General features: G+C 35.8%; 1 protein-coding gene across 2 annotated transcripts in view; it reads right to left on the bottom strand.

Moving 5' to 3' along the window:
* Positions 1 to 21,289, bottom strand: part of LOC127449647 (lipoma-preferred partner homolog) — a 297,225-nt gene that overhangs the window by 29,644 nt on the left and 246,292 nt on the right. The window contains exons 8-9 of one of the 2 annotated variants that reach the window (XM_051713195.1): positions 13,484 to 13,653; positions 11,912 to 13,337 (exon numbers count right to left, since the gene is read on the bottom strand). In XM_051713195.1, coding sequence (XP_051569155.1) covers positions 13,200 to 13,337; positions 13,484 to 13,653 — 308 coding nt within the window. In that variant the 3' untranslated portion in view covers positions 11,912 to 13,199. Of the gene's footprint in view, positions 1 to 11,911; positions 13,338 to 13,483; positions 13,654 to 21,289 lie in introns of those variants that run through there. The other variant, XM_051713194.1, reaches the window with a different exon arrangement.

Raw genomic sequence — 21,289 nt, 5'->3', positions numbered from 1 at the left:
TTTTTTTTTTTTTTTGATGGTGTATAATAATTAAATAGAAAAAAAAATCTCAAATAAATTGAAAAAAAGCTCATGGACATGTTACGTGTCAACTTCTGAACTTTCTTAAAATTCTGGTAAAAAATTTTACCTCACTAAGTATTATAGCCACAGTTCAGTCTACTCCTATAAGTAAAAACATTTTTATTTTAGCCTTAGTCAATAAACTATGCTCAAACTTTATTGTGTGTACATGTAATTGTTAGTGAGGAGCATTGTTTTTGAAAGGGTGAACATTTCCTAAACCCTGGTGTGTCATCACCTTCCTCCAGAGCAATGATGGACATGGCTGTTGGCCCAACTGGATGGCACTGTGGCACAGTCTGCCTGGCAGGATGCAGACATCAGAGGACATCCGTTACCAGAAGCCTCTGCTGCACAGGGCAAAATGCCCCTTCACTGGGCCACCCAAGGAAAATGTCTCAGCACAGCCTGGAACCTGGCCAATGTGTTTCAACAATCTACACAAACAGATTTACTCAAGCAAACACATAATAACCATAAGCACACAGTTCCATGTGTTGGTAAACTTGAAACTATGCATGATTTTGTCCAATTGGACCACTTAAATGGGATATTAAGTTTTGCAATTTACTATAATGTATAATGCCTTGAAATCTTAAATCAACAAGTTTCAAGGCAATATTCATGAAACCAGTTAAAGATTTTGAGTGTTGTTCTTCATGGGAACTTACTGTTAGGCGTCTTAGTTAAAAGATGCATCTTATCAAATGTGTTTGTAAATAATGAAAACAAATTTTGAATGTGAAATCTCATAATGGTGATTGCATTTCTCCCCATATTTTCAATGAGTGTGCAGTAAATCAGGCAATAATGAAGCAGGCCACAGGGACCTGGCCATTTATTTAAACCAGCCTCCATGCAGCAAGTTGTCTGAATAATTATGCAGTAAGAGTGATTGGGAAAGATGGGGAAGGGGGACTGCGTTAAACATGCCCGATTACCAGAAATTATGATCTCCAATTAATTAAGTTCCCCAGGCAATTAAGGGTTCTGACAGCAGTAACGTGAGCTGCTTGGCAGGAATAGAGAAGTTTAGTCAGGGAAGAGATCTGCAGGGTGCCACAAACATAGCACCTTACCCACATAATTAACCACAATGCCATTCAGCCCTGCAGTTTGCCTGCATCAAAAGAACAGGGCTATCTCACAAATGAAAGCTGTCTTAACCATTAGTCTTGTTGAGCTGATCAGCAGTGGGCAAGTTACAAGTAAAAAATGGCATGTACCCCTTGCTGCTGAACAGCAAGGTTCTATTCCCTCTCTTTTGAACCTGGATTAAGAACTAATTTAATAGAGCTGTAAAATGTGTATTGTTTATTTTACAATTAAGAATTAGCTCCAGTAAATTTGGTCAAAAGTGATCTGATTAACCCAGAAATTACTGTAGTAAATCTAATCAGATCTCATATTTCTCATATTAAAGGGATGGTTCACCCCAAAATGTTGTCATTTACTTGCCTAAACCAATACGACTTTTTACTTTTATCTTCTGTGGAACGCAAAAAGAGATCTTAAGCAAAATGTAAGCCTCAGTCACCATTCACTTTCATTGCATCTTTTTCCCATACAATGAAAGTAAATGGTGACTGAGGGTAACATGCTGCCCAAGATCTCCAATTGTGTTCCATAGGGTTTGAAATTATATGAGGGTAAATTATTAAATAATTAAGATTTTTGGGTGGACTATTCGTTTAAATTGTACCTAAAAAATTTTTTTTGGACAGAATAAAACATTACAAACAAAACTAATTCAGTTTTCATGTGAACACACGTGTCACTGTGAGCAATTTACTCATAGTGCTCATGAACGTACAACGGACATCAATATTTCCACTAAACTGATTTAAATTTTGTGTCGTTTCTCACCAAATCTATCATATGCCTTCAGAAGCCTTGGAATATTGCTCACGAGTTGCATGAACTACTTTTACTATACTTTTGGGTGCTTTTTAAGCTTTTAAATGAGACTACCATTGTGTTGAGAAGACAGTCCATGATATTTATTATGCATCTTCTTTTGTGTTTTGCCATATGGATTTAGAACGATATGAGGGTGAAACATTATGTCAGAAATGTCTTTTTTTTTGGGGGTGAAAATGAAAAACCTTTAAGCATTAATTGATAAACTAAGGCTTTTGCACTTTGTTCACACTTTTCACATTTAATTTTCACTGCTGTTCATTTTTAATTGTAGGTAGGTAGTCACAACTGCATCACATTCCAACTCTGCATCTCCATAAGTTCAGTTGTAGCCCTACAATTAACAGCATCAGTGCTTGAAACATTGGATGAGCCCAAACTAGAGGCAGAAAGGCCAAGAGAGGGAATAAGGTTGTTGAGTTGATAAATATCTGTAACAGTTTGTGACATAGACACTGGCCCATAGGGGACGTGAGCAAAGAGTTGAGCAAAAGTGTTGAGCCAGAGAGAATTTTTGTGTTCCTAAATATTTATGTAGAGGAGTAAACACATGTCAAATCTGATCTTGCGCTGGGGGATAGAGCCACAAGCACAGCAGAAGCCTCTGCAACACACCCCCACTAGCACTCTCTCTACAAAGCTCTTAATTTATGATAATGTGCTTCATCCTACAAACTCACCCAGAGAGGACACATAAATTTAGTCTCAGCTGTGCAGTCTGCTGCACTGTGTGTCCATTGACTATGGGGACGTTTGACCTGTGTGACCACTAAAAAATTCTCCATGTCTCTTTTAAAGTCCAAATTGTGAATTGATGGAAGTGATCAAAATATTTATTGCATTTCATTAAAATAATTATTTTAAAATCACTTAACCTCAAAGTTTAGTTTGGGATCTCAGAGACTTCAAGGCCATTTTAATAGCTTGAAAACAGGTTGATACTTCATGACTTTTCCTAATCTTTTGAAAACATATTTTAAACAAAATTTAAACTGGAACATGAATTAAAGGTGCACTCAGACATGAATTATAATTTTGCAATATATGTAGGAAATCATGACCACTCACATTAAAATGATGAATCCAGTCATATTAGTATCCTTATAAAAGCAGTTTTATTCTACATGGAGAGGGTCCACACATGGGGGCTGCCATATTAGAATCACATGACCAGCCAAATATTACTCGCTTAATCTCAGTCACCATCCTTTTATTTAACACTTTAACTCATTGATTAAAGTAATCATAGCTGACTGTGAATATTACATTTCTACAATGGCATTTGAAATTGGAAACTACTGATTTTAAATGATTCTGCTTCCAAGCTGCTAGGTGTCAGTGTAAGTCCAAGATGACTCAAAGACAAAAGTTACTGACTGCACCTTTAAATGTCTTCCATTAAAAAAAAATAAAAAAAGAATAATAACTTAAATAGAAAACATAAATAAATGCATTAAATTATTATTATTATTATTTTAACCATGAGTTTTTGTATGGGGTCAAATTAACCACAAACAGAAACAACATTTCTTAAATGGATAAAGATACAGTTCTAAAAAATGTGTGCATACTTTGTTGTAAAGCAGAGGGATACAGCTTAAATAATACTTGTAAACAGGGTTTAGATTAGATCAGAGTAAAGTGTTAAAAGAATGTGAAAGTAAGATTATTTCTATTATTATTTTTACATGCACATCATTGGGTTTTCTGGAGCCCCAAAGAGCAAAGTCAATCTCAAAAAAAGTGAAGTACAGCACAAGCCCTACCTCTAAACTGTAAGGGTTTTCAAATCCTTTTTTGCACAGTTTGAAACACTGTACAAGTTAACAAGCTTTGCACTGAGAGAGGCCTTATTTGTTCATTTGCATACAAACAACACACAGCACAGTCAAGTCAAGCCAAGTCATTTTTATTTGTATAGCGCCTTTCACAACACACATTGTTTCAAAGCTGCTTTACAGAAAATCATGCATTAACAGAAAATGAAACCGTAATATCTATAAAGTCTTAGAGTCATCATTGTGTAGTTTGATTAAATACGATTATGAAGTGTGTATAAAAATAAATAATGAAATAACAATTGTATTTAGAACCCAATGAGCAAGCCGAAGGCGACAGCAGTAAACCGACTCTCCCATTCGCTGCTGTTACACTGCTGTTCTCTCCAAAGTAGTGCCCCTTCCCTAATAGTGTTTTATGGCATTGCAGTTTTCAGGAACGTCTTTCTTTAACTAACACTACTAATCACACAGATCCACAGAGAACCCTGAGATGCTGAACTTTCCCCTCAAAACCCCTGTTTGTAAAGTACGTTCAAACTCTCATCACACAGACTGAATAAACAAGGGATTAAAGAGGCAGAAGAATTATTTAGTGGCTCTGGAAATTTCACTGCAGAACAAATGAGAATATGTACAACTGTGTAAACTTTGAACTTGGAGTTTTTGTGCATGAACTGACAAAATATTTGCCAACAGGATTAGCATAAATACTGGGCAGAATCCACAGTCCTTTAACTTTGATTATTGTGCAGTTGACTGTACATAAAAACAGTTGACTCACCCCTCTGCAAGACAGTAGTGAGATGGCAAATGAGTAATAGTGAAGTACAAGTATTAGTGGAGAGGCTCAAGAATCTATATGACTACAAGGGTACATGATGCATAAAGTGACCATTAATATTTTTTTCTAGATGGTACAAATATTCCATGTAGTCTCTCAATTTTTGTAATATTTGGTCACAAAATTTGTGCAGCTTATGCGTGCATAATAATTTCTGAGTGTCTATTTGCACCCTGGTGTAAATAGCATCTGCCACACAGGGCAGCTATTTGCACCCCAATATTCTGGTGGAACCACAGAAATATACGACACACTAACCAATAGATGTCACTGCAGTGGCGTGGGGTGTAAAGACGGAGTGTGAATGTGTAGTGTTGTCCTAGCGACCACGGTTTGAATCCATGTTTTGTCCCACTGTTTTTCCCATCCGATTTCCTGATTTCACTCTTAATATTTCCTTTAATACTACATAAAATAATAAATAAAAATGAATATAAATGTGCAATTACCACTATTTGCACCAGGGCTGCGGTGCAAATAATATCTGCCACTATTTGCACTGGGGTGTAAATAGCATATACCATTATTTGCACCAGGGTGCAAATAGCATTTGCCTAATAATTATACAAGTATAAGCACAATGCAGTTTAAATTAGTTTTTGGTGGAGTACAGCATATGTCACACTCAATTCCCCACATAGAGCCTCGATTACACTATGTATTTGAAAACTAAAAGGGTCCAAGGATGGGTACCAGAGGTACATCATAGCTGTTGCTTTACAAAGTATCATAAGAAGTGAAAACACACTGATGTAACATTAACAGGATTAGAAACCACTTCATGCAAAAAGGGGGGGTGGGGGGTGGTGGGGGATTAATAGAGCTGTGAACAAGTTTATCTGTATTGCACCACATTCAAACAAGCAGTGATAAATCAATGATAGGTCGAGCCAAGGAAAGCCAGCACACAAAGACAGATTATTGCCATGATGTTTTGTGGGTCAGTTGCATTGCTGAGGTTAGAGCACATAAGAAGTGTGATAAGAAGATGGGAGAGCACAAAGCAGATGGGAGATTACAGAGAATCCTTCCTGTCTGTTACTGAAAGGAATGAATGATATCTAGTTGTGCTGTTCAAAAGTTCTGTGTTGTCTATCAGCAAGAGGCGGAAACATGCTAACACTATCAGTGCTGTTCCAAAGAATATGCAAAATAATAGATTTTAACACTTTGTCTCATATTTCCTGTTTGATGTCAAAGCTAAACATTACTGGATGTCACTGTCGGATAGTCTTTAGCCCCCCCAATCATATTAAATACAATTTTTACTATAGTTGGTTGCATATGAATATATCGAATAATTATTATTTTCTGTGTAAGTATAAGATGGGAAAAAATTAAAAGTGTGTCAAGTGACACGTGCCATTGCAAAGAGTCTTTATGATTTCAAAACTGAAATCATATTACTATTACTAGCTTAATAGACCATATACAACATCAATAACATCAGAGATTCTACTGTCTAGAGTCTGATCATTTATAGTCTTTTTAAATGTCATGTTTTGTACAACGAAAGACATAATAGGTCTACCAAAAGGGTGACTTGACATACTGTATAAGACAAATCGGACAAAAATATAAAAGATATGCATAATACATATGAATGAAATGTAACAGATTCTTCACAGAATCTGAAATAGATTAAATTTACTCCTCTTAAAATAAGGAAAGAAAGCAGTAGATATACCTTTTGACAAGATGACTTTCAAGAGGACTTTTGAAGTCAAGATGAATAAAAATGTGTAATCCTAAAATGAAGAGCTGAACTACTATAAGGACATTATGAAAAATTATAATAAGAGTTTAAAACTCATGGCCCAACAGGTTGATATAATTTTCCTTTTACTAAACAAAGGGGAACACGGTATATTTCTGTTTAGTTTGTTTCTCTCACGTTATCCACACTCTATGTATTCAATAAACACTCTAAATAACACTGTCAGTTATGAACCCAAGATATTTAGACTCCATTTAAGATGCAGATGTTCAGTAAGAGATCACCAGTTTATGAGAGTTTAAAATGAACATTAAGGCAACTGATTTTTTATCCTGTAAGAAAATAAATGATGTTAGATACATGGTGGGTTTTCTCTCATTTTGTCTCTCTTGTGGCATACAGAGCAGTAAATGAGATGTTTACATAGGGACAATGAAAATATGAATGTTATGACCCTGTGTCTGCTTTTGCCCACACAGTTCCTATTAAAAATATGAGCAGGCAGATAACTACAGTAAACTGCTAAATAATGTACAATGTGCATTCTCCTTTCTTAAAAGATTCCTAGATGGACTTGCTGGCCTCATTTGAAGTTTTCCCCTAGCTCACTGGGGGACTGCCATGTCTCTATAGAGACAGAAGTCTCATGTTCATTCTCTAATCACACAGAGGCGTATGACCCTGAGGATTAGGAGAAAAGAAGAAGAAATTACTTTCATTAAGAAATTCAGATTTCTTCCATCCTTTTGATCTTGTGCCAGAAGAACATTTATGCTGATGAAATGCATAAATAAAGTTCTTAAATTATCCCGGCCCTTTTTAACAGATGGTTTCAAGTTGGAAAACTTCCAGAGGAAGACAAGCACAATCATTCTGAGAGCTGGTCAGTGTTTAAGTGACGCAAATGTTGAAGTTGTACTCAGACATAACAGTCTGACGATATTCCTTGGAACAAAGATTATATACTACTTTGCATTTCTGTTACTTTTGGCCCATTTCCAATCACTTTAAAGGAATAATTCACCCAAAAATGAAAACTTTGTCATAATCTACGAAATATGCCATTCAAGATCTGTAAGACTTTCTCACAAATGACACTTTTGAAAAGATAGATGGATATTCACAAAAAAAAAAAAGAAAAAAAAAATCTTTTGTGTTCTGTATAAGAATGAAAGTCATACGTGTTTGGAATGATATAAGTGTGAGTAAATTATGAAAAAATAAATAAAAAAATAAAACTATAAAACTATTGCTTTAAAACTCAACAGAACCGGGTGTCTCACAGTATATTGTGTTGTGGTTTGCAGCACTGGAACAGCACATAGTTAGAAGATCACTCATCAAGTGACCTTCATATCCAAAAAAGAGCAGCAGTCAGAAAACCAATCTTCCATACAGCAATGCTGTTGAAATAAGCAACAAAGAGAAGCCTTGCAAGATCTGTTATTTCCAATTTGCCTCTGCTCCCTTGAATATTCAATGATGAGGCTGTCTCAAACTGTACTCTGTGTATTGACTCCAAGCTGGCACTGTGCCAAAGGCACAATGGCAAGTGTAGATGATGGTTTGCCGAAAGGTTGTAAGAGTTGGTGAGGTAGTTTGGGGATGGTGACACTTCTGGAAATGCCTGGATTCTGTTTTGCCCAACCTTTCTTGAGCACTGGGCAACCAAGAAAGGCAGTGAAACCTCAGTGTTCACACAAGTGGTTAGAATGTGGAGAACTTGGCATTTCCCATCAACTACCCCTGAAACTGCCATGTAAGCAAACAGATCCTCATTACCCAAAGTGTATATAATGAATAAAGCACAACATGTTGTGAGGATGGAACCTTGTTATGAGCAGGCCAAAGCAGAATATGTACTTCTTTCGCTGATTTTGCTGGAAAATCTGTGGAACGGATTTAAACATGGTGAGGCCCCATAACTTTCTGCATACTTTGGAAAACACTGATGTTAGGAAACAGAAAACTAATAGTGTGGATTTGGCCTGAGTTGAGAGTACTATAGTCTTAATGGCTGCTGAAAACATAATCAAATTAGCTAAACTATTACTTAACCCTGTAAAGACTGACATATGAAAGAATTGTCAGAAAATTCTATTAATATTTATTTTATTTTTTGACATTAAACTGTTTTTAGTACCATTAGACAAAATATAAAAAGAAATCTTAAAAAAAAAAAAAAAAAAAAAAAAAAAAGAAAGAAATTTGCACATGTTCTTTGTTTTATTTTATGAATCATATTTGATACATTAGGCTTTAGAGGTAAATTTTCCTCCATATAGTTTCCCAGATGAGTGTTTCCCATTGGGTGCTTTTACTATTTATTTTTTTCTTCCACAGCATTTAAATATTTATTTTCTACAATATTAGTTAATTAAACGTTTTCCTGTCCTTTTGACTAAATTTGTTAATATATATTGTATTTCACATATCATATTTAATATCATATACTGTATAATCACTGCATCAAGTTTAATTTCAGTAATCTTCCTTATAATATTTTGACTGTCCTGTTTCTTTTCTATATAGATAAAAGGATGTAGAGGCATGTATATCATATACATTCATATTTTTCTTCGTATTTCTTATTTATATCATTTATTTGTCTATTACAGCATGTCATATTTCATATTTATCATATTTGAAATCTGAGAAACCTTTTTGCCCTCTAAAAAAAAAATAATAATTTACTTATAGATTTAACACTTATAAAAAAAAATTTATTTTTTATTTTTTTATTATTATTATAACAAAGTTTACTATTTAATCTTTCAAGAGGAAAGAACAATAATGTTATAAATACAACACTTTATAAAGTTTCTGTCAGATACATTTCTGTCAAATACATAACAGAGTGCTTATGGAATATTTAACCCATAAAGCCTAATATATTAAATTTGATAAACATAATTTCAACATAGTAATTTATTAACTTAATCATAGTGCTTTGAAACATTGATAGGCTAGTCTTTTAAAGCAATTATTTATTGTCAAAAAATGTCAATAACTTGAATTATAATGTTACCTTGAACTTTTAAAATATGCTGTCATTTATCCCAACATATAGCAATTCCGCCACCATTTTTTAACTGACCGATTTAAAACATTAAAACCATTTTTCCCCTGCAAATAACCACTAGATGGTGCCATAAACATGTGAAACTTGCATACCATAGGTTGTTTGGCTCATATCCTTGAACAGACAGTGAAACAGGAGTTCTCAAACATTGTGTATCATATTTTATACAAACGGTGTTATAGGGTTAAACAAACATGTAAGGGGGCTGGGGATGTGTTTAAATTTGTGAATGATAGGTGCCCCAAATCTGCAGAATTCTGTACCTACAGATTCAATATGGGTCTAGTTATAAGTAGGACTTGCAAAAGATCTAAAAAAAAAAAAAAAGAAAGATCTACTGTAAACCAAATTCAATAGACAAACAGCCCTTCAGAAGTGATCAAAAACAGGATAAAGTGAACCTCCATATTTATCATTATGGCAGGATGAACCACACTGACAACTGCACCTCTAGTACAATAGTGCATTTAGTACTCATTTGGTAGTTTTAAGATTGCGGTCATCAGAAAAATGGTCGAGCACTATAGTTCAGGCCACTTAACTTGCCTACAGTAATATCAACAATATTCTGGCTTCTTTGAAATTTGCATTGTCTCTATAAAAGGCAAGATCACTCAACAAGCTGCTGGCTCAGTAATACGGTGGTTTCTTATAAGAGAAATAGGGAAACATTCTGGCCACAACAGAAACTTAAGTGGGCTACACGTGTCAGAGGAAATGGAAGTAACACAAGTGCAACGGGAAACAATGATGAAATAACAGGCAGTTTGAGGAATGGCCTGGTTTCTTTGTAAGATGTGCTAATGCTTATTTTTGCTGCTGACCGATTCCCCTGGTTTCAGAATGTTTCTTAGATTTACAGTAAATATCGTTCCCACAGTGGTTGGTCAAACAGTTATCAACTTTTCTGCAGTTTGGCTTGTCTGAGCCATCAAATAAATAGAATCCAATCCAAAGTGGATCCAATAAAATTAATAGACCTTATTCTAACAATATTTCACTCTGGTTGAATATCCTACAGATCTTGCTCTCTATTAAGAGGCATGGCTGAGACAGTTCAAGCCACTGGCAGCTGAGTGGAAACTAATTTGATCAACAGACCTTCCAAATATGTGGTTGTAGAACAGTCATGGAAGGGTTTGTGACATCAAATGTGAGACATCAAAGCCTTTAGCATTTTGTGGCTGGTATTTATAAAATATATGTTCGTGGAGCTTTCTCTAACCCAACAGATGGATTACTGAGGACAAGGATACCAAGTAAATTGCTTTAATACTCTGTTTCCCTTTCGCTTCTCTACAGAATAGTACAAAAGCCTGCTTTGCAATGCATGAACTAAAAAAAAAAAAAATATAATAATGGTAAACAGTGTCTACCAGCAAATGTAGTAGTTGCACAACACTCAGATGTGGGAAAGCATGCCAGAAAAAGAAAATCCTAACCTTTAGCTCACAATGTTAATTTCCATGTCTTACTGTAACTGTCACTAATTTCCCTTTCTCTTACCATTTGTCTGAGGAAATAGGAGAATTTTCAACAGATATTTTCAGCCCCCCAAAAAAGGAAGGTGGACAATAGTGGGTGAGAAAGGAGGCCCTGATTTGGTTTCCAATCTACAAAGGACAGTAATCCTATCTGGCATTCTAATGTGATTTTAAAACTTGTGTAACATTTCAAGTGTGATTTGCCCGTGTGAATGCTTATCAGATGAATGAGATGGAGTTGAACATGACGCTCGGTCCTTTGCATGCGAGGCCACTGTTTGTCTAATCTTTATGCCTCTTATGGATTTGACTACCGAGCTAACTAGTGTGAAGCAGCTCAACAGGGAAGAATGACGAGTGTGACAGGAATAGGTGAATGATTATGAAAAGAGGAACAGTTTTGGTAACAGTTCTGAGAGAACGTAAATCCAGGTTTTGCACAGAAACAGATGCTTCTGGCAGATCTTAGACAAGTCTTCAGAACATGGAGCTAATGAGAGCTGAAACAAGCTTCATATGAAGACAAGGAAACCAGAGCTACAAAAGCATGCAAACTAGTGCTGTTCAAGTATTTCCTTTTGGATATGCATGTAAAAATAGGCAGAGTAAACCAACAGTATGACCGTGTGTAGATGAGATCAGATTAGGTCACAACACATAGCTGTTATTTCACATATTATATTTTTAATAAATCTAATTTTATTTTAGACGAACAAGGGGAAAAAGTGTCCGGAACCACTGTGCACTGCAACATAGTCAGTGTTCTTTTTTACAGTATTTTTTATTTTTTTAGTTATAATAAATAAATAAAAAATGGTCTTTTCACTACAATGTACTTTACATTTTGTAAATATTTCATCATGTCATAATTGTAGTCAACTTTACTATGACCAAAATGGTATATTATTTCATTTGACAAAGATATCATATTTTAGTTGACATTAATGTGCAAAATGACAACATTTTTTACTTTAATTGATTAATAATTATTTCTAGATTTTTCTTTAAAAATGTATTGTTAGTGAATTGTTAATATTTGCAGAATATATATTCTCTTGTCATATTTTGGTCAACCAAATGTTTTAATTAAAATTGCTTGATTATCATCACAACATGTCTATCGTCATGTCTTCGTTACCATTGACGAAGTAAAAAAAAATTAAAACGGCAACAAAACTTTCCGTCAGTAATTTCTTTAAAGAGATTAACATTGGAGATTTGACATACAGCTATACAGTATATAGCAACGGAATGTCAGTCAACTGAGCACGTGTCGCATCACTGCATCTGGCGTTTAGAGTGTACGTTTTGCTAATTAAATTATAATATAAAATGTTATATGTCAATCTTGCTAAAACTTATTTGTTACTGTTTTTGAAAACTTTACATGGTTCAGACTAGGGATACTCCGATCGATCGGCCACCGATCGGTATCGGCCGATCGCATAAACCTATCGCTCAAAAGACGTGCGGGAAAAGAGCGCGAGCTGTGAAATGGTCCTTATTATCGTTCATGGCGGCAGCTTCTCAGTCTCCGCCGGGTGTAGGCATCTCAGTAATAACGCGAGTTACAAGATGTGGTGTAATTCAAAAATCTTTATTAAATATCTCCCGATTAAACAGCATTAACAATAGCTACACCTGTAGAGTCCAGAAACATGCACTCTTTCTCTGCTTTCCTTTTATCTCTTGCCCTCATGAGAGAGCACGTGTTCACCTCATTAAAGTTCAAGCACAACAAGTGAAAAATGAACAATTAATACAATCATCCTACTAAATGAAAATGCAGGGAAGGAATTTATAAATATAATAATTCTCTATACAATATTAAGATACCATGAATTGCCTAATATATTAAATATAATGCAAAAATAAAATAGAAATAATTATTATTATTATAATAATGACAATGAATCAATAACCAAAAATGTCACATTAAGGTTATCAGTTTGTCTTCAGTTTGACACTAAGCTTCATTTTTTTATAGGGCTTTGGTGCATTCTGATCTTAATATAGAGAATATTTTGTTAGCTTATACATGTTTTGAAGTCTTATTAAAAAAAGCTTTTTTAATAAGACTTTTAACTTTTTAAACTTTTTTTGTCAGCAAAAACTAGGCAAAATGATATTACTGGGAAAAGGAAACTTCAGTTAATAGTGACAGTGTGAAAGCTTACATATAGCCAGTTATGACAGAGATCCTGATAAAAGGTGAAATGATCGGTATAGGTATCGGCCGTTCAGGTGACGAAAAGATTATTGATCGGTATTGGCTGTTAAAATCCTGATCGGAGCATCCCTAGGTCAGACATTATCCCGCCTCCTGGCATTTGACATCAGCGGTTTGTGGTTTGAGACCAGTAAGTTTCAAAAACCTGGTGTGGAGCCAGTTTGTCTGGCCCGGAACATCCATTTCTGCAAAGGAAATGGACGGAACTGCTCCGGCACCCTGAGGGTGGAAAACGGGTAGTAGTTTGATGTGTGTGGTTGTGTGTGCGGGTTTATATTCAATACAAGACCACTGTGGTGGTGATGAATGGACAGCTTAATAATGTGACAGTGTGTGCATATAGTGTGTGCATGGATCACACTCACGATATAGCAGGGCTCGCAGTAAGCTTTCTTTTCCACAGCATAAAAGGGCTTCCCTCTGAGCTTGGAGCCACAGGTCATGCAGATGAAGCAGTCCACATGAAAGACCTGATCCATGGCGGTACAACCTGTCCCCTCACCCACCACATTCTCTCCACAGCTTGCACACCGGCCTGTAAAAATTCAGCATTTGGAATTGTTATGATGCTGACTGCAAATACATAAACTTGTTTTATAAACATATTTACTATAATAAAAAATTATTAAACATTTTATATTTTAATTATCTTCTCTTTTTGTTTAGCATTTTATTTTGTTTATTTATTTTATTCTCTTATTTGTTTGCAGTTTTTTTAATGATTTTTTTATGTACTCCCTAATGTTATCTCATTATGTTTTTATCTTCTTGTATTTCCATCTAAATGAATGTATGTGGATGTTTATGGCCAAATATATGTCTTCTGTAAAGCACTTTGTAAACACTATTTTCCAAAGTACTATATAAATGAAGTGTTACTTACTAAAGCAAACATTTAAAAATGCAGAAACATAAATAGAGAGAGAGAGAGAGAGAGAGAGAGAGAGAGAGAGAGAGAGAGAGAAAAGACTAGAGGTGAAAGTTAATCGGATAATTTATATTATGTAAGCAGCACCATCTGCCACTTTCATACAAAACATAAAAAAAAACAAAAAAAACATCCTCATTAAGAATGGCTATTCAGGCAAGGTTTTTGACCTAGTATTTAAATGGGTAATCTGCCCTTTGCCCTCCTCCAAACCTTGACCATAATGTTTCTGTGTCTACTTTCTGACAAAGATCAGATCAAACACTTTAACTACGAAGTATACCAACACATATAACAATTGGGTTCAGAGATAACCTTAAATAAACAGTGTGCCTGTCGCCCTTTCAAGCCAACTCTTTCTTTGTGGTTCAACCTGTGATAACATAATCTACTCGACTGAGAGTTAATCTCCATTTGCAGTTCTGGTGGATAAAAGAATTCCGAATTAATGTCAAAAGAAACTGAATATGAGGAGCATTTCTAAAGTTAGGTTGATACGATCTCCAAGGAATTTACTCCTTTAAAGTGTTTAGATTTTTTTTTTTTTTTTTTTTTCATTTATAAAAGGGCAAAGTTTGGTTGCCCTACAGTTGTAGAAATCTAAGGCACTTAATAAGGTCAGTCACTTTACAGAGACAGATTTTTCCCTTTGTGAAGAGAATGGAGAATGGAAATCAATGCATCACTGCTGGTGCAAATACTCTCCACCATCTGTCAGCAAACACACTCCTCCAATCCATGTTAAAATATATGCGATTACAATCTAAAATAAAGACTTACAAGTATCACTCAAAGCAAAGAGCAGAACTAATACCATATACATTCAAATGAATTACTAATAAAATTCAGCATGCCTCTCCACTCTGTTCATCCCACCCTTCCCCTAACAGCTACGTATAATATCTCCACTAAGAATAGGATTAAAAAACACACTGGCACATTGACACGCATACAATCTTTTCATGATAAAAGGAAACTTTGGAAGTAAAAAGAGCGCAATCTTTGAGTTATAGGGCATTTACTATTGCACACAAAAAAGAAGATCCTGATTGCATATTGTGGGCCACGGCATTTGGATATCTGTAATTGAGTTGAAGCTATCTTTTATTGGGCTTAAGATGTCTCCAACTCAGTGCAAAGATATCTTCAAACCAATTAATGACGCTAGCAGTTTAATTAGCAGTATCAGGAAATAATGCGCTTTAGAGCCATATCTTGTGGTGTTTTCCTTTTACACATCTGAGCACAGATACAATCTTAAAAAAGACAGAGAATGTGAGATATTGTGAATTAATTTACTTAACTTTAGTTCTGTAGTTCCTAGTTTTTTTTTTTTTTTGTCTTGTCTCTTTCTTTTGTGCTTCATTTAAGCCTTTTATTAGAAATGATAGACCCTGCAATGAGAGCTGGAGTTCAAGCTTGTCACAGACAAAAGGCGAGGCAGTGAGCAGGCAAAATATCAGACACACTCCCATTTTCACTGCTGAAGCTGTCGGCGGCATCAACAAACCAGACTGAACTTTTCCGCTGTTCAGATTAGATATCAAAGATGAGCTGAATATGAGCACCTCTTCTCAACTAGTTTTAAAGATAATTCTCCTTGTGTTTGTAGATTAACACAGGTTGATACCTATTCACTTCAAGTGGATGAATGGAGAGAAAACTAGAGAGCTTTATGATTGATTCTGTAGGCAGCCGGGAAGCCCATTACAGTAGTTGAAATAAAGGTTTCAGTAGCTTTTTGTTTATGTTGAGCTGGCCGATATAGTTGTCTTGGAATTGTAAGGATACCTAGCGACCTGGATGCAGCATCAATTGCAGTCAGTCATCCCACATAGTCTTATGACAAATAATAGTTCAACATGATCACACGGAAAGTCACCATGTTGTTTCAAAAGAATAATGGTACCCTAGGATAGGCCACATTATGCCAACTCATGGACAAGCAGCATTTCCTATAGGACATTTTTGCATTGCTCCAGTGTGTTTACCTTCCCCTGTAACATGACCAGATGTGTGTTACGTAAGCAGCGTGAGAGACCCGAGTTCCCGATTCAGAGGTTGCATTTTTCCCTCTAAAATTACCTTTTTACTCCACTGATGGTTAGGTTTGGGGTTTGCATTGGGTGCCCCGCCGTGGACATTTCTTTTGGAAAATGACGCATGTACCCATACGCCCAATACAATTACTGCTTTGGCCAATGGGGGCAGAATTTTGTATTTCGAGAAGCACAGACTAACTTTAGCTAAAGAAAAGTCAACCTATTGTTTCAGATTTCTCTCTGAGATCAGTCTGAATAGTTTGTACGAGACTGCAAAATTGCAAGATATGGTACCACTTGGCTTGCATGAAAAGGTAATTTATATACCAATAAAGACCAACCAATCAACAAACAAATTTAAAATCAATGCAAAACAGGCATCTAATCTTTATTATCCTCCTATTTAAAACTTTATTTTAAGGAAGGAAACATCAGAAACATCATTCCACATGTATTTATGCAATGCAAATGACTAATCTATGTCAATAACCAGTAATACACTTCGTTCCAAGCGCAGATGTTTTCTTTCTTCCAGAGAACACAAAAGTAATTTCCTATTCAAATCATGGATTGGTTTGGGGTTTGGGGTTAAACTTTGGAAAAATCGTAAAAACAATGTTGTTGGAATGCAACGATTCATTAATTCTGTCAGTGAAAATCTCCAATAATAGGGGTTTTACCAAGATTAAATGAGCAGTATTTGGCTGATCATGTGATCTCAACATGGCGGTCCCCATGAGGCTACCCATTTCATGTAAAATGCAACAGCTCTAATTGTATCTGTTGTAATGACAGGAGTCTTCATTTAGCATGTACATATTTTTTTTTTTTAAAGTACTATTGATCCCTTTAGGGGTAAAACTTCTTTTAATGAGGAAAAAGTGACAGAGTGCACCTTTAAAGTAATTGTTAAATGATCCGACCTAAGGTTTCCATGCATTGCCCCATCTGTCTATACAACAACAGCACAAAAAAGCGAATGTCATGTTGATTCATAAGTACCACTTAGCTTTGTGTTGTGTGCCCCATGCTGAACTGTCACTAAAGCTAATGAGAGGGGACGGCAGGTATTTTACCGATGCTGATCTCTAGATAATTTCCACCACAACCTCACTGAGCTGTACCTGCAGCAAGGGAACAGCACAGCACAGCACAGAGCATTAAAGACGAGCCGTCTGCTGTGACTCCCCAGGGGACCTGTGGGAGTGGGTGGAATCCCAGGCAAAGGTAATCACTTAAGATAGGACTGAAATGAGAGCTGATAGAGGCTCCAGATCACAGGCCCCTTTGAGCCAAACAAATGTGTGAAAGAGATGAGCACATTGAAAGAGCTCGTACAGCCAAGGGACAAGAGCAGGTCATTCTCAAAACTCATGTGGAGGAAACCATTCGGAAATCCTCTTTCCTCTCTGTGGAGTGGGAATGCCATGGCTTCACATGATGTGTGTGTGTAGTACAAAGAAATCCTGAAATGCCTTTAGAGGACAATGTGGAAATCAACTCTAGAAAAAGGACAGCCATGAGGGAATATTTCTGAGAATTGGGAGTCTATCTTTTCTCAAAAGGAGGGAATCTAAAAACAACAGAGAATATGAATTTTGTGTTTGTTTTTTAGCAGACGTCCTATGTCCCAGGTTGTAAGTAGAGTTGGGACTCAAGAACCAGATCTTATTCAGAAACGGTTCCATTCAGAAAAACAAAACAACAACACAGGAAACTAATTATTTTCATTTCGCTTTGTTCCATTAACGTTCCTGAACATCTGTATTCATTGGCCAATTTTTGGGTTTTCGGATAGAAAAATCATTATGTATTGTACAGTTTTTCCTGTACCATTAATAAATATACAGTGCCATGGACAAATAATTTATGCTTGTGAGTTTTTGAATTGTGAATTTGCAGTCAGAATTCAATGTGATGGGAGAAAAAGACTGGGCACTGCAAAATAATGCAAAGACAATAAACAGACAAAATTTCTTTCAATTGGATTTTCCTTGTTGGTTGTATGCAACAATAAACATATACAGCCAGACCAGTGTAGAATGACTCACAAACAAATGACTCTTACGAGCTGGTTCTTCTTAATGAATCCATCAGAAAAAAATTCACAAATCAGACTAAATAATGCAAAAATAATCTTAATGGAATTGTTAAGGAACCAGAATCGTTAAGTGAAATCAGAATTGGAACCAAAACATTTTTGTCATAATTGACTTAATTTACTTTTGTTACAAACCTGTATAACTTTCTTCTTTCTATGGAACACAAAAGGAGAAATTTATATAAAATCCCAGTCTGTCTTTTCAATGTGGCAGTGGATAGTAATCCCCTTTAAGCTTTAAAAAGGAAGCAAAAGTATCATCAAAGTAGCCCATGCGACTCATTTGTAGGATTGGGTACTGAGAACTGGTTCTTGTTCAAAATTGGTTCCATTCTTTAAAAAATACCGGAAGCGTATGACCTTCATGATTTTCGGTTTTGCTAACAGTTCCCCTACGTGCAATTTTCCACTGATGCAGATGGAACTTCATACTAAAATACTCTGACAGTGTTTCCAGCAGCGTATTTCAACAGTAGCTCTGCCCTCTTCTTGGTCTACAGCATAAAACCCACAGTGCTACCAGTGTACAGTATTTTGAATTCTGAATAAATGATTTGTATGAGTCGGCTCTTTTAAATCTACAGCGTGAAACAAACTGCACTTCCGGTGCAGTCCAATTCTCAAACAAATGACTCTAATGAGCCGGTTCTTTTTAGTGAAACAAAAACCCTTATACATCAATCAGAGCAGTTACTGAATTAATCTTATACTGATGCGCAAGTTATGAATGTCCAACTCGAAATGTAACAAGAACTGTGGAAGTCTCACAAGCCTAAAGTACAACATTTGACATTAGTCTTAACTATCTCTGGAACTGTACATTTGTATTTAATATTGTACTACAGACCTGTGAGACTTAATTCAAGCAGTGTAGTAACTGACTGGATATTTCTATGACAATGTGTAGTATTATAATACGTAGAATTTTAGAAGAGAATAAATGAATGAAATATGCTATCACATTTCTTTAAATATAGTTAGGATCTGTTATTGGATTTATGCCTCTAAAAGACTGCAAGTCTGCAAACTCACCTTTTAGAAGAATTTTATTAAATTTATATATATTTCTGCGCTGTAGAAATTTGAAATGATCTTATCATTTGGGTTAATGGAATAGTTACTGGAACTTTTAAGGAACCAGACCCGTTAAGAGGAATCAGAATCGCTACTCGTGTCATATTCAAGTTTTCCGCAGGCATACAATAGGCTTTTGATGAGAAGCAACAAAAAATTTAAGTAATTTTTCAGTGTAAATCTTGACTGCTCATGAATATTCATGAGTGCCTTGTGAGAGGCTTGCTTGTTAATTTTTGCGTCCTTATTAAAGCTTGAAAGTGAATCACTCTCAACTGCCTTTGCATTGAATAGGCAAAAATGTCTCCAGTGTTCTGCAAAAGAAAGAAAGGCATACACGTTTGGAACAACATGAGGGTGAGTACATTTTGACAGAATCTCAATTTTTAGGTGAACTGTTCGTTTAAATTTGTCACGATTCCCGTCCCTAGTTGTAAGTGACATTTCTCTCAAATTTGGAGTCAGTAGGGAATACAAGATCAGGACGCACCCTACATAAATTCCATAAGCAGTGTCAAAAAATTCTCCAGAGTCCCACACACACACAGTCAAACAAAGTCACATCCAAATCTTCTCTTATGTAAAAACTAACGAGTGCAGGCAGCAGATCAGTGATTCACATGTTCACAACTGTCTCTGTTAATGTGGGCCCAATTATTCTTTGATAACTGACTCATTTGTAGCTACAAAAATCTCTGATGACTCACTTTCACTCTCTGACTGGATAGCATAATAGAAAGAGACTTCCTAAAAAAATATTACATTTAAAAATGTCAGCACATTTTTATTATCAGGCACTCTTCAGCTGCACAAGCACAAGTTACTCTTGACCTCACAAGTGCAAGAATCTAAACACCTAGTTTAAAGTTCAAGTGTTATTTCAGCGCCACTAACAATATCGGTATAATAAATGGTGTTTATTTGCTTTCAAACAGGTTTTCCACTCCCCCCATATTCTATTGGACAGACAAACAGACTACCGCTCCAAACTCACCCCATTGGTTGAGAGAATGTAGCTATGTCTGGCTGGTCAGGATGCTCATACAAACAGAGCAAGAGCTTTAAAACGCCACAGAACTGCAATGTTAAGGCGTTCTGGGGTAATCAGCCTACAAATTGTTTACTTGTTGCCTCTGCATATAAGGCTAGGATAGGCGAAAGTATTTTAACCTTGAAAAAAATGACACTTCAGCTTAAACTACTGTATGTGGAAGAGCACATACTGCTATAAATGAGTTAATCACGTAAAATCGCACATACTGTAACTTACATGAATACTGACAACATTGATATTTATAATGCTTATGAGTAATCCATTTTGCATTCTGTGATTAAAAGAAAAAAGAAAGCAGTAATGTCAAATCTGTCTAACATTATTAATTCTGATTCACAGCATTAACATATTCACGATAAAAGCAACAACCAGATTCCTGAATAATAAAAGCGGAAATTGTACATCTCTATCCAGCTCAACTGCTATTGAATCCTCCCCTTTAACACAGGGCAGAGAGAGCTCATGAAAGAGACCTCACTTTCCCCTGTGTCCCCTGCTCTGGGAATGGAAGGCAAGTCTACATAATAAAACTTCAAATAGTTCCTTTGTAACCAGAAGGGGTAGTAGAGGAAGAGTTCATTTACACTTTATACACTTTCTCTTTTTGAAAAATGTCTCCACCGTCCATCTGAAGCCTCCATTTTTTCTTAAACTAAAGTTCAGAAAAAAATTAAATAAGGTTGGAATGAGGGAAGGAGATGCTCACAACACTCTCAAGTTGTTAGACATTTTAATTGGATAAAAGGAGAAGATTAAAGAGTTCTTGACTGCGTTCCATAAATAATTGATTTCTAATGTATTTGTGGTGGCAGGCAGATGCCGTTGTTTGGTGACGGTGGATGTTTTGAGTGGCAGGCCTGCTAAGATTTCCTGCACGTCTCCGTCTCGCCGTTCTTTGTTTTTTCACGCTGCGATACAGAGGGGTGCATAAAAGGCGGCGTGAGCGTGAACATCAATTTTGATCTTACATCA

The sequence above is a fragment of the Myxocyprinus asiaticus genome, chromosome 12 (genome assembly GCF_019703515.2).
Source record: "Myxocyprinus asiaticus isolate MX2 ecotype Aquarium Trade chromosome 12, UBuf_Myxa_2, whole genome shotgun sequence".
Taxonomy (NCBI): Eukaryota; Metazoa; Chordata; class Actinopteri; order Cypriniformes; family Catostomidae; genus Myxocyprinus; species Myxocyprinus asiaticus.
This window is presented reverse-complemented; position numbering and strand designations above follow the sequence as displayed.